Raw genomic sequence first — 13,229 nt, forward strand, 5'->3', positions numbered from 1 at the left:
GATTCAGGTTTTTCAGGACGCAAAACCATGCCCAGTTTTGTTGCAAAAACTACATTGAAATTATTGTAAACGTGGTATACTTAAAGTTGCTGGTAGTTACTTGGTTTACCTTTCTCATTACTTTCTCATTATTCCAGCTATACATCTTGAGACTGCTGGGTGTTTGAAGCCATAAAGCTCTATACATAAATGACATAACTAGAAGCAATCAGTATTTACTTTACATACACAATGAAAACCTTCTCTTTTACCTAGTGGGTCAACTGCAAGAATTGGTCCTATTTCAACAGGAGGGCCACAGCCAAACTTGTTCTTGGCAATCACACGGTACATATATTCTTGTCCCTCAAGGAGACCTGTGATGTCACATTTAGATCTCTCAGTCTCTATTGGTTGTCTCCAAGTATGCATCTTAGCATCCTTTCTTTCAATAATAAAGCCCGTGATATCACTTCCTCCATCATCTGCTGGATCAGACCAGTTAAGCAGACACATTTTTCTGTTTGTTACAACGGGTTTCAAATCAAGAACTGGACCAGGGACATCTGAAAAATCAAACGGCAACAAAAAAATCAATGCAATAAGATAGTATCACTTAGGAAAAATCCTGTGGAAATCCATGTAATATTCCTTACCAAAAACTTCTACCCGGGCTGCTGCAAATTTAGAACCACAGCTATTGGTAGCTGTAATCACATATCTGCCATGATCTTTTCTTAATGCATTCTTGATAATTAGTTCAGATTTGGTTCCAACGTTCTCTATTTCAACATGGTCTTTATCCAGCTCTCCTTCTTCTATGGTCCACACTTTTGTTGGCACTGGACGACCAGTTACCACAGCTGGAATTCTGAGAGTCTTCCCAGCCATGATCTGTATTCCAGCCTTGACAGAAACATCTAGTTCCACATTTGGAGGCTCTGTTGAAAGAGAACAGTCATACATTAGCCCAAGAAAGATGGGGGAAAAAAATCTCATACATACTGGGAAAATATCCATCATCTCATTTATGTAACTTTTAAGTACCTTGTGGTTCAGCCACAGTAACGGGTTCTGTTTCTCCAGGCGGTCCTTCACCTGCGGCGTTGACGGCGCTCACTCGAAGTTTGTAATCGGCACCCTCTCGGATTTCTTTGACAGTGTACTCACGGGCCTTGATCATCTCCTCTGTGCAGCGGAACCATTCATTTGTGCCAAGCAGCTGCTTATCAACAAAGTAGCCAACAATTTCCCCACCACCATTGAAAGCTGGGGGTTCCCATGCCAGTTCAATAGTTGTGGAACTTGTGTCAGTGACTCTTGGGACAGGTGGCCCAGGTGGAGCTAGAATGAATGCAGACACAGAAATCAAAACTCACTGATGGGTACTTCCCTGGCGGTGCAGTGGTTAAGAATCCGCCTGCCAATGCAGGGGACACGGGTTCGAGCCCTGGTCTGGGAGGATCCCACATGCCGCAGAGCAACAAAGCCTGTGTGCCACAACTACTGAGCCTGCTCTCTAGAGCCCGTGAGCCACAACTACTGAGCCCACGTGCCACAACTACTGAAGCCCAAGCGACTAGAGCCCGTGCTCTGCAACAAGAGAAGCCGCCGCAATGAGAAGCCCGCGCAGTGCAACAAAGAGTAGCCCCCGCTCGCCGCAACTAGAGAAAGCCTGCACTCAGCAACGAAGACCCAATGCAGCCAATAAATAAATAAGTAAATTTATTTAAAAAAACAACAACTCACTGATGATGGTTTTAAAATGTGCAGTAGCTTACGTGATCCCACTTTTTTTTTTTCACAGTGTGTTGCATGTAATATGGGTGAGTATTGCTTTGTGAAACTTTTAAGTTATAAATACAGATGTTTAAAATTTTACATTGCAACCTCAACACATGTGTCTATAGTCATTGCTAGTATTTAGTTTGATTTTTTTCCAGCTTGACTGAGATATTGACATATAACATATGTAAGTTTAAGGTGTACAATGTGATGATTTGATACATGTATATATTGCAAAATGATTGCCACAATAATGTTAGTTAACACCACCACCCCCTCACATAATTACCACTTTTTGATAACACTTAAGATCTACTCTCTCAACAACTTGCAAGCATATAAAACAGTACTGTTCATTACAGTGACCATGCTATACCCCACTTTCTTCTTAAGGAATTACTTACAGATTGGATCATGTGCTGTTTTGGGATCTGAGGGGGGACTGAACTTTCCAGGTCCAGCTGCATTTTCGGCACGTACTCTGAAGACATAGGTGAGTCCCTCTAATAGGCCTTCTACATTGGTCTTCAAAGAATTCAGAAGGTTTCGGTTGACACGAGACCAGTGTGTGCTATTCACCTCACGTTTTTCAAGCCAGTAACCCAAGATGGGGCTTCCATTATCTTTTGGTTCATTCCATTTCACTAGCATACTGTTACTGGTGACATCTTCCACAGTGGGCTTATCGGGTGCATCAGGTGGTTCTGATTAAAATTAAAAAGGCATATTTGAATTAATTCCCTAGTATGACATAAAAATTCAAGTTTATAAGCTGTGATAATATATATACCAACATATGATAAAAAGGCAAAGTTTAAATGCTAAAGATCCTTACCAAATGGATCTTTAGCTGTAAGTGGCTTTGAAACACATGGTGGTCCAGGTCCAAACCTATTTTCAGCTCTTACACGGAAGAGGTACTCTTTTCCTTCAATCAACTTTGTCACTGAATATTTGCAATGTCTAAGTGTTGAAGTGACGACAATCCATTCTGAGTCAGGTTTTGTCTTGTCTTTCTTTTCCAAAGTGTAGTTTAAAATTTCACTGCCACCATCATCAAGGGGTGGTTCCCATTTACAGACGACTGAGGTCTTTCTAATATCTTCAAATACAAAGTTGATTGGTGGTCCTGGTATATCTGATATTATTTTGAAAGACAGAAGTGGTTAAAAATTTGTGTAGCAATGGAGAATGTAAATGTTTAGTGTGCTTCTAAACTTCTAAGCACAGTGTGCTTCTGTGACATAAACTTCTGTTTTTCCTACATCTGTCTATCTTTGTATCACCTTAGCTAATGATGAATAACAAGGTCAGTTGATTCCTTTTACGTAGCCAGGAGAAAAAAATGGGACCGAGGATACCTCGCTGAAGCTATTGCCCACTTCTATTAACTGCCCGCAAAACACTTATATTAACTTTCTTCCCTTGGAAAGTGTAGTTTTACCTACTTACCTAGCACACTGACGGTACAAGGAGCTTTTGCAATACCATGGTCATTTTCAACTTTGATCATAAACAGGCCATGATCAGGTCGGAGAGAATCTCGGACACGTAGCTGAGATTCTCCTTTTTTACTATTGTCGATACTCAAACGCTGTGTCAGAGGCAGGACAAATGGTTCTTCTTCTTGAACTTCACCCTTCTTCCTTCTAACCAAGGGTGCTACCCGCTTCCTAATTTCCTCTGGTGTGATAACATTTTCATCCTTTAGCCACGTAATAGTTGGGTAAGGTGACCCAGAAATAGTTGCATCGAGTGCTATTTCATCACCTCGTCTCACTTCTAGGCTTGTTCTCATAATGACTTTTGGGGCATCTGCAATGATTAAAAACAGTAATTGTTTTCAACTCTGATTAAAATAATATCTGACAAAACCTTATTCTCATTTCTTTTACGATGGGAAAATGGCAAACCCATTAAACACAACTTACCAATAGGATCTATGGCTTTGGTTGGAGGAGTGGCCCGAGAAGGTTCGCCAATACCTGCAGCATTTTCTGCTCGCACACGGAACTGGTATTCCTTTCCCTCTTCAAGGTCTTTTGCTGTATAGGTCAGGACTGGTACCAGGTGTTCGTTGCATCTCTTCCATCTCTCCTCACCCTTAGCAATCTTCTCTATGATGTAACCCATTATCTTGCTCCCTCCGTCGTACAAAGGTGGCTTCCATGTAATAGTCATTGCCTCAGCTGTAGGATTATATACCTCAACATCTACAGGTGGATCAGGGGGCTCTGAAGGACAAGAAAAAACCTGTTAATATAGGGAAACCCATCTTCTTAAAATTAAAAAAAAAATGCATATTAACTCTTAGCTCTATTACATTCATGCCCAAACTTACGCTTCGGATCTTGAGCAATGACTGGATTTCTCAGTTCAATATATTCGCCTCCACCAATCTTGTTGACAGCTTTAACACGGAAGAAGTATTCACCATTTGGTATGAGATCTTTGACAGTCCAAGACAGTTTGTTCTCACCAGACATGACTGGTATATACGTCCTCCTCCCAGCTTCTCTGCGTTCTAGGACGTAATGAAGAACTGGGCTTCCACCATCATATTCTGGAGGTTCCCAGGTTAATTTACAAGAACTCTTGGTCACGTCACTTGCTTTAAGATCTTTGCATGGTCCAGGTAGGCCTATTAGAAATCAAATTGACAATTATTATTGTAACCTGAAAAGTCAGCATATTAAGAGCACACTCTTTCTCTGAGTCGGACATTGCAGGCCATTTTGCATCCTTCGCTCCCAATTAATTACTAAATGTCAGTAGCTTCCCCCTTAGTCTTTGTTCCAAGCAAAAATGGCCCGCCAAATTTCGAAACACCATCCATGTGTGGGGGGGAAGGGGGCAGAAAATGTTACCACTCCTGGTTGAGAACACTATGAAAACATGCAAATACAATTAATAAATGAATATTGGTTATTTAAACACTCTTTGGGTATGCCATATCTTTTACTTAAATTAGTACTTCACATGCAAATAATTACAACAGAAGTAAATTAGTGTAATCAGAGTTTAAATAGCAATTTCATCTCTTCAGAATTGCTTTGCTTCTCATATGGGAAGAAATAATCTGAAAGGACATTTAGTTTACAAATGGCCAGCTCATGAAGCCATTTATACTAACATTGCAGAGTTAACCAATTTTCCCAACAAACAGGTGAAGAATGTCTGGTGTTTCATCAAAGAATGATTACCTATGACTTTGACATTGATTGAGGCAGTTGCTGAGCCGAGCTTATTCTCCAGGGTAATGGTGTAAACTCCAGCATCTGCATGGACACTCTTGGGAACTTCAAGGTGTGCAGAGATGTGATCCTTCTTCATTGTTAATCTATCACTTGCTTTAACTTCTTTGCCATCTTTATGCCAGCTAACGGTTGGAACTGGGACAGCTCTGAAGGGAACAGGAATGCTTAATTTTTCACCTTCAATGACAACAATGTCGTGAGTCTCCAGATCAATTGTTGGCTTGCCTGTAAGAGATAATCCAAAAGGGGAAAAAAAGGGTGTGTCAAAATGCAGTGCATGAGTAAAGCCTACTTTATTAATTAATTATAAAAAGAAACTGTTCTTACAGTCTGGGTCTTTGGCAACCACGTTTTCGGAGATTTCAGATGGCTCACTGACACCAACAGCATTGACGGCTCTCACTCTCAGAACATACTCCTTGTCGGGCACGACACCTTCTTCAACCTTGAATTTCAAGTCTTTTATTGGGCGAGAATTAACTCGCATCCATTTCTCAGTGCCTACTGGACACATTTCAACATGGTATCCTATAATAGGACTTCCACCATTTTTCTCTGGAGGCTTCCAAGCAATGGCAATGTGCTTTCTCCCAGCATCAGTCACATGCAGGTCAAGGGGAGATGAAGGAGGACCTGAAAAGAGAGTGAAACATTCACATCCACAATCTCATCATCAAGCTCTAGACAAGATCCTTCGTATAATCAACACTACTTACTTGTTGGATCTTCAATTTTTAGGATATCCGTGGGTTCGCTTGGGTGTCCAACTCCAGCTTCATTCTCTGCCCGAACCTGAAACTGGACCTCTGTTCCTTCAATGACATCAGTTACTTTAAAGTTACAGTCAGGTCCTGGGGTCTTTGCAGCTTTCACCCAACGGGTACCTAACTTTTCTTTCTTCTCAATGACATATCTATTGAAATAACAAAGCATTTCATGAGCATGAATAAAGAATTTTCAGCAGAATGTAAATTTTTCTTCATGAGTTAATTAAAATTCTACCTCTGTATTGGTCTTCCACCATCATTTTTAGGTGGTTCCCACTTCAGGTCAACATGTCCTTTTGTCACATCAACCACTGTCAGAGCGTAGGGTGGTCCAGGGGTGGCTGAAAGCAAAATATTCAGTGATTAGAAAAACCAGGGAGAAAAGTGACAATCCACTACAAATGGTGTCACAAAGATGAAGTTAGAGAGCATACTAAAGGTGTCTTTGGCCAAGACGGAGTCCTCGACTTCACAATAGTCACTCTGTCCTATGGCATTTTCTGCAGCAACTCGGAACACGTATAAAGAACCCTCAGTCAGTGGGGTCACCGTGCACTTGGTGTCCTTGACAGTTGTGTCCACTGTTTGCCAGCCTTTCCGCCTCACATCTCTCTTTTCCACAATGTAGTTGGTGATGGGCGACCCTCCATTTTTCTCAGGAACTGTCCACTTTAGGTCTGCTGTATTTTTTGTAATATTGATAACTTCAAGCCAGCGAGGTGGTGATGGGGGATCTGAAGGAAAAAAAATGTCAATTTCTTATTGTCCAATATTCAGTCTTCACTAAATTTTCTAGTAGTCACTAAGAGATCAGCTAGCAGGGATGAAATAATTAAGAGTGACTTACAAAGTTTCTCCCGGCAAAGCACAGGGTCACTGGGTTCGCTGGGTTCACTTTCGCCCGCCTTGTTCACAGCTCTAACTCGGAATGAGTATTCCTGCCCTTCCATGAGCCCTGGGAACAAATGCTGGGTGGTGGGAACCCCTTCGGCCACTCGGACCCAGTCCTCTGTCCCAGTCTTTAGCATTTCAATGATGTAAGAATCGATCTTCGCCCCTCCATCATGTTCTGGCTTTGTCCAATTCAATATTAATGATGTTCTGCCTACATCTTTCACAGTTGGTTTTCCAGGGGGCCATGGAGGATCTGCAAGCCAATGAAATGAAATCATCATTGAGGTTTGTCAAAAGGAATTAATATAAGCTTCAAAATAATCACAGAAAATATATGAATAATACCTATGGGATCCTTTATTAAGATTGGCTCAGTTGATCTGCTTGATTTTCCAGGTCCAGCAAGATTTTCAGCCAGCACACGGAATCTGTATTTTTTCTTATTGGTGAGACCTTTCACTCTGAATTAGGAACAAAGTGTGAGTTGAATACCACGATAAGAAGGAGAAACCTCTGTTTACTTCACATAGAAGAAGCTAATTTATTTAAATTGTGAAAAACTGGTTTGGATATTTAACTGAAATATTTCAACATAAATTAAAAATTGCCTTTTAACTGTCACACACTTTAGATTTGGTCACATGTACCAATCTAATTATAATATCTATAATAATAATCATTACCATAATATACTAGAGGACCAAACACTTTGGAACTTCCAGACAGTTTATATTTTATGGTAAGAAATTAAGAAATGTGCCCTTCAATGGAATTTATATCAGTTTTGAAATTATGTGGTAATAGAAAAGATAAGTAAAAGTAATTAAAAATTTTATAGTAATATATAATCAGGTATAATCAAAAGGAATGCTAAAGAATGAAAATTTATATACACTGCTTTTTTAACATCTTGATGGAGAGCTTGGGCGTACCTGTATGTTGTATCCTTTATTGGCATCTTATTGCACCTAACCCATTTATCAGTATCAGGATCTAATCTTTCAACCCAGTAACCCATGATGGGGCTGCCACCGTCATCATCTGGCTCACACCATGTGAGAGCCACTGCATCCTTAGTGATATCAGAAGGTTCTAGGCGAGTTGGAGATCCAGGTGGATCTATAGACAGGATAATCATATGTGTTATATGTCCTGTATATAAATATGACACCTAAATCCAACTTTGACACAAGTATCATTTTTTTTTTTTTAGCCACCTGATTAATAAGAAACTTACCAAACGGATATTTGGCTGTTATTGGAGTGGCCTGAACTGGCTCACCAACACCGTACATGTTTTCTGCAGCAACTCTGAAGATGTATTCTTTATTGGGTGTTAATTTGGTTGCCTTGAACTTTGTATCCTTGACAGTTGACGAGAGCTTGTGCCACATATCACTGTCGGTCGCTCTTCTCTCCACAACATAGTTTGTGATTTTAGATCCGCCATCATTGCGTGGTGGGTTCCATGTGAGAAGACATGACTCGTTGGTCACTTCCGTGATGTCTAAAGCAGCTGGGGGTCCAGGTTTATCTGTGGATGACATTACACACAGAGAAAAGCATTTTTTAAATATGGTTTATTTTCAAAAGTAGCTGGAACGAGTTTGCCCATTTTTAAAACGAGAGCCTCCCTTACCTAAGACGTTCACTTCTACCACAGCGGTGGCCCGACCACAGACGTTCATGGCCTCGATAATGTATGTGCCACTGTCACTTCTCTTACTATCCACGATCGTCACTGTGGATTTTTTAGGAACGTTTTCAATGGTGATTCTTTTGTCGTGCTTCAGAAGCATATCAGCCTTTGTCCAGGTTACTGTAGGTTCAGGTTTGCCAGTTACAGTGGCAGGAAGTTCAATCTTAGTTCCTGCTTTTACAGTGAGACCCGCAAGGAGCTTCACGTCGAGGAAAATTTCTGGAGCCTCTGAATTGGAAAAGATTATTTATGATGCTACCAAGTTTAGGCAGAATTAAAGTCAAAAGTCTGATTGATAAAGCAAAAACCAAAAGTAAGTACCCTGTGTGTCCACAGCCTGGATTTCTTCTGTGGGTCTGCTTGGCTTGCTAGCTCCTAGCCTATTCAAGGCCTTCACACGATAGGCATACCACTGGCCTTCTTCAAGACCTGTTACTTCCATTCTGTCAGAAAACAAAATAGGATATTTTACTTAATGCATTTAATCTGTTCCATTGTGTAGTATTCATAATATTTCCAAAATTCATACCCCTGGTATAATACTGTCCTTTAAATTAATTCTGGATTGCTTCAACATTTTAACTAATGAAAACCTTGATTAAAGGGTAAGTTCAGCAGCACTTTTAAAAATCAGACAGGCACACCAAGGAAGTTCTAAAGTTAACATTTAGATGTCCCAAAAGAAAGCCTATTTTAGTAAGAGTAAATATTTACTTTTGTGCCAAATAATTTAAAAACTTACTTTGTTTCTACAACTGGGTCTCCACAAGCGACCCATCGATCAGAACCACGTGGACATTTTTCAACTAAATATCCTTTGACGCGTGAACCACCATCATGTTTAGGTGGATCCCATGTTAGGAAGATGCTCTTGGCTGTTCGATCTCTCCACTTAACATTCTCTGGTGGGTCAGGTACCGCTATAGCATTTTAAAGAGAGAGTCAGTCTTAGATAGGCCGTCTATGAAATCTCCATACTGCCAACCTGTGTCTTTCCCCCATAACTTCAACTGCAGGTCTAAAAGCAAAAACAGGTGGGAATTCCCTGGTGGTCCAGTGGTTAGGACTCTGTGCTTCCAGTGCAGGGGACATGGGTTCGATCCCTGGTCGGGGAACTAAGATCCCACAAGCTGCGTGGCACGGCCAAATAAATAAATAAATACATAAATAGAAATAAAAGCAAAAACAGGTAACAAGAGGCTAGGTAAGAAAATATCAAGAATGTACTCACTTGCAGGAGCTGACATATTTACAGGTTCATCAACATATGCGGGTTCTCCAGGGCCACACTTGTTACGAGCACAGACTTTAAATAAATATTCTTTTCCTTGAACAAGATCAGTAACTGTGAATTCTAGGTCAGTCACAGAGTCTGTAACCTGGGGCAAAGCAATACAGTTAATAAACTGTTTTCCAAAAACTCTTTGCCTAAGTCAAAATATTTTTACCATGAGCAGGGTTACAAATGGAAGTTGTTTTGAATGCTAAGGATCATTCTTACGTTAATTTCATATTAAGGAGAAAATTGCAAAGTAAGACATAATAATATTTGATGCCTAATGTAAGGTGGAACTGCTTCATAGTTTGTACACATTAAAAAGTTGGCAAATAAGGTGTTGATTCTTTCTACCAGCTTGGTTATTAGAAATATGATAAATCAAGGTAAAAAATAGTAATGGTATAAACTGAGGAGAGAAGATGGCAGATTAGGCCAACTAAGGTAATCTAGTGGAGTGAGAAGAAGTATGACCACCAGGGAGTTAAGTCCTTAGTGTCCTTAGAATGGCTTATAGCTTAAAAGGGCATATTGGATACTTATCAGGTACCAAGTGAGTAGGTAAGTTTTGTTTTATTTTTTAATAAACCTAGTTGAAAATCTAGTAAGGCTCACAGAATGAGGCAATTACACCAAATCTTGGTTGAACTACCTCAGGAAGCATTAGCATCAATACATTTTTAAAAGTTTTAGGTACTTTTTCAGCAAGGTAAAGGTAAAAACATAAAAACTTTGCAAGGCATCTCAACATTCCGGGATTTCCCCCACTCTCTTTTCTGGAGTTGCTGCTCAAAACTCACTTTAGTCCATGTTTTCCGGCTGACTTCTCGCTTTTCAACAACATATCCGGTTAATGGACTTCCTCCATCATCATCTGGTGGTTCCCAAGTCAAATGTACTGAGTCCCTGGTTATCGCACCGAATTTCAGTTCTTTGGGTGCACTTGGGCGAGCTGAAAAAAAAAAAAAAATGCAGTCAGAAATCATTATCATTAATAGCTTGAACCAATATTTGTTAATACTGTCAAATCACCTTAGATCACAAAAGTTTAGTTCCTTACCAATTACACTGACATCAATCTCCCCAGAAATTGCTTTCACACGATTTTCTAACTTCAGCATATAAATGCCCTTGTCTGGACGTTCACTTGGAGAAATGATAAGCTCAGCATAGGCAGATAGGGTTTTCATTTTCACACGGTCTCCCGCTTCTAGTACTTTATCTCCAAAAGACCAGGTAGCAGTTGGCCTTGGATAGCCTGTGCTTGGAACCAGGATCTTGATAGGATTTGGCACAATAACTTCCAGGCCATCTTTAAATGCACTTAAATCCATTGTTGGTTCAACTACCAAAGAGAAAACTTAATGAGTTTCCAGTACTGTATTTAAATCCCTGGTACCCCAAAGTAGCTACGTGCTGTTCCCAAATCTAAAAATAAAATATCCATTTACCAAATGCATCATCAGCAGTTAGAGGACCAAGAATTTCAGATGGATCTGAAACACCAGCTTCATTTTCTGCAGATACTCGATATAAATATTTATTTCCTGTTTGTAATCCAGTAATCTAAAATTATGAATCAATATTTGTAAAATACATATACATTTAAGTCCATGATCATTTACCGACTATTTATTTTAGATACACATGCCCTACCTTGTAAGTCAGTTCAGGGACAAGTTTCTTATTGCAACGAATCCAATTATCTTTTCCTTCTTCACATCGTTCTATTATATAGCCCAATATTGGGCCTCCTCCATCTTTCAGAGGAGGTTCCCATGTGAGCTGAACTGATGACTGAGTCTGATCTGAGGAGTTTAGGTTCACAGGAGGACTTGGTCTCTCTGGATTGGAAGAAAGAGTTGGAGCATACCATTTAATTCAGTGACAGCTTATTAAGATAATGCTGTAATCACTTCTATCATCCCCATATTCACTGGATACAAGCAGGCACAGTCTGGATTTCTACAATTTTGCTCAAATTTTTCTGATGTTCTTTTCATTAACTTCTGTTTAATTTGATTTATTTTAATCAATAAGCTTAATTTCTTGATTAAATGGAGTACTTATTTCCCTTTTTTTTGATGGACTCACCAATCGGATCAGCAACTTTGACGAAGGGTGTGGCTGCACTTGGTTTTCCAACTCCAATTCGGTTTTGGGCCCTAACCCGGAAACTGTACTCCTGTCCTTCCACCACATCAGTGACAGTTGCAGACAGGTCTTCAGCTCTTACTGTCATGGCAGTTTCCCATCTGATAGAAGTCTTGTCCCTTAATTCAATGACGTAGTTTGTGATCTCGGCACCTCCATCATACTCTGGTGGTTCCCATGTCAATGAGACACCAAATCTGTTCACATCAGTGATCGTTACATTCAAAGGAGGGCCTGGAACATCTGGATTTCCAGAAAACACGGGCTTTAGGTTATCTCAGGGATAAAAGCAAAGATAAGCTAGTTTACAATTTACTTAAAAACTTCTTACCATATTTACTCCTCGCTTCTACAGGACTGTCAGTTTCTACTGGTTCACCAGTGCCGACTCTGTTTCTGGCGCTCACACGGAATAGGTACTCAACTCCTCCTTTTTGTAGTCTAGTGACAGTAAACTCACAACTATCTGCACGGTCAGTGGCCAGAACCCAGGTCTTTCTCTTGACGTCACGTCTTTCAACAACATAACCTATGATTTTGCTTCCACCATCAGTTAATGGTTCTTCCCAAGCGAGGCTCACTTCACCATCAAGTGTTTCTGTCACTTCTAAGTTACGTACTGGCCCAGGAACATCTGGAATTCACATATACATTTTTTTTTTTTTTAGTGTGTTATCACGCTTTTAGTTGTGCTTTGCCAATAAAGTCCAAGTGACTCAAGGGCTTACCAATAACTTGTAAATTGATGAATGCTTCTGCTTTTCCATGTTTGTTCTGAAGCACAATTTTATACCTTCCTTTGTCTCCTTTCTTGGCTTCTAAAATTCTGAAAGAAGTCTGTTCAGCTGTAGTATCAACAGTTTTTGAAGACAGAGGTTCATTTTCTTTAAACCACTCAGCTTCTGCTTTGGGGTAGGCATCATAGGGCACCACCATGGTCAGAGGCTGGCCAATATCAACCGCCAGGTCTTGGTCAGCTGTCTTGATTTTAGGTGCGGCTAGTGAGAAAAATAATATGTGAATACTTTTGAGTTATTTATTGTAGTCCAGCTATGCCATAGCTTCTTTACTATGCATTTGTTAGCAAATACTGGTTACATGTCACAGTAACTTTACAGGAGAGAACACTAGCTGACTTAAGAGTTCTCACAGCTTATTTTGCAAATTATCAGACTCTGAAGAATAGAGGACTAAGTATGATATGAGACTACAAAATCTCCATTCTTTGCCAATAATAATAACAGAGGCCTGAATATAGTGCACAGAACATGTTTTTGGCTTTTTGTTTTTTATATAAAATAGGCACCTCATACTTAGTTCAAGATAAACCGGACAGACTTGTTCTTATGCACAAGAGGTACATTAATGGCTCTTTCAAAATGCCATCCTCTAAGGTTGTCTTGGAAGCTTGCGTCAGG

General features: G+C 40.0%; 1 protein-coding gene across 2 annotated transcripts in view; it reads right to left on the reverse strand.

Annotated features, from left to right (window-relative positions):
- Nucleotides 1-13,229, reverse strand: part of TTN (titin) — a 287,640-nt gene that overhangs the window by 81,642 nt on the left and 192,769 nt on the right. For both annotated transcript variants that reach the window (XM_057551572.1, XM_057551571.1), the window contains 28 exons: nt 12,540-12,809; nt 12,143-12,445; nt 11,752-12,054; nt 11,314-11,501; nt 11,109-11,223; nt 10,718-11,002; nt 10,458-10,609; nt 9,613-9,760; nt 9,124-9,301; nt 8,703-8,824; nt 8,322-8,609; nt 7,920-8,216; nt 7,615-7,801; nt 7,028-7,143; nt 6,636-6,935; nt 6,223-6,522; nt 6,024-6,129; nt 5,738-5,934; nt 5,349-5,654; nt 4,968-5,246; nt 4,106-4,405; nt 3,696-3,998; nt 3,217-3,579; nt 2,600-2,902; nt 2,169-2,468; nt 1,027-1,323; nt 636-920; nt 252-545 (listed from right to left, as the gene is read on the reverse strand). In XM_057551572.1, the coding sequence (XP_057407555.1) occupies nt 252-545; nt 636-920; nt 1,027-1,323; nt 2,169-2,468; nt 2,600-2,902; nt 3,217-3,579; nt 3,696-3,998; nt 4,106-4,405; nt 4,968-5,246; nt 5,349-5,654; nt 5,738-5,934; nt 6,024-6,129; nt 6,223-6,522; nt 6,636-6,935; nt 7,028-7,143; nt 7,615-7,801; nt 7,920-8,216; nt 8,322-8,609; nt 8,703-8,824; nt 9,124-9,301; nt 9,613-9,760; nt 10,458-10,609; nt 10,718-11,002; nt 11,109-11,223; nt 11,314-11,501; nt 11,752-12,054; nt 12,143-12,445; nt 12,540-12,809 (6,885 nt within the window). The remainder of the gene's footprint in view (nt 1-251; nt 546-635; nt 921-1,026; nt 1,324-2,168; nt 2,469-2,599; nt 2,903-3,216; nt 3,580-3,695; nt 3,999-4,105; nt 4,406-4,967; nt 5,247-5,348; nt 5,655-5,737; nt 5,935-6,023; nt 6,130-6,222; nt 6,523-6,635; nt 6,936-7,027; nt 7,144-7,614; nt 7,802-7,919; nt 8,217-8,321; nt 8,610-8,702; nt 8,825-9,123; nt 9,302-9,612; nt 9,761-10,457; nt 10,610-10,717; nt 11,003-11,108; nt 11,224-11,313; nt 11,502-11,751; nt 12,055-12,142; nt 12,446-12,539; nt 12,810-13,229) is intronic.

This window comes from Balaenoptera acutorostrata, chromosome 8 (assembly GCF_949987535.1).
Source record: "Balaenoptera acutorostrata chromosome 8, mBalAcu1.1, whole genome shotgun sequence".
NCBI lineage: Eukaryota > Metazoa > Chordata > Mammalia > Artiodactyla > Balaenopteridae > Balaenoptera > Balaenoptera acutorostrata.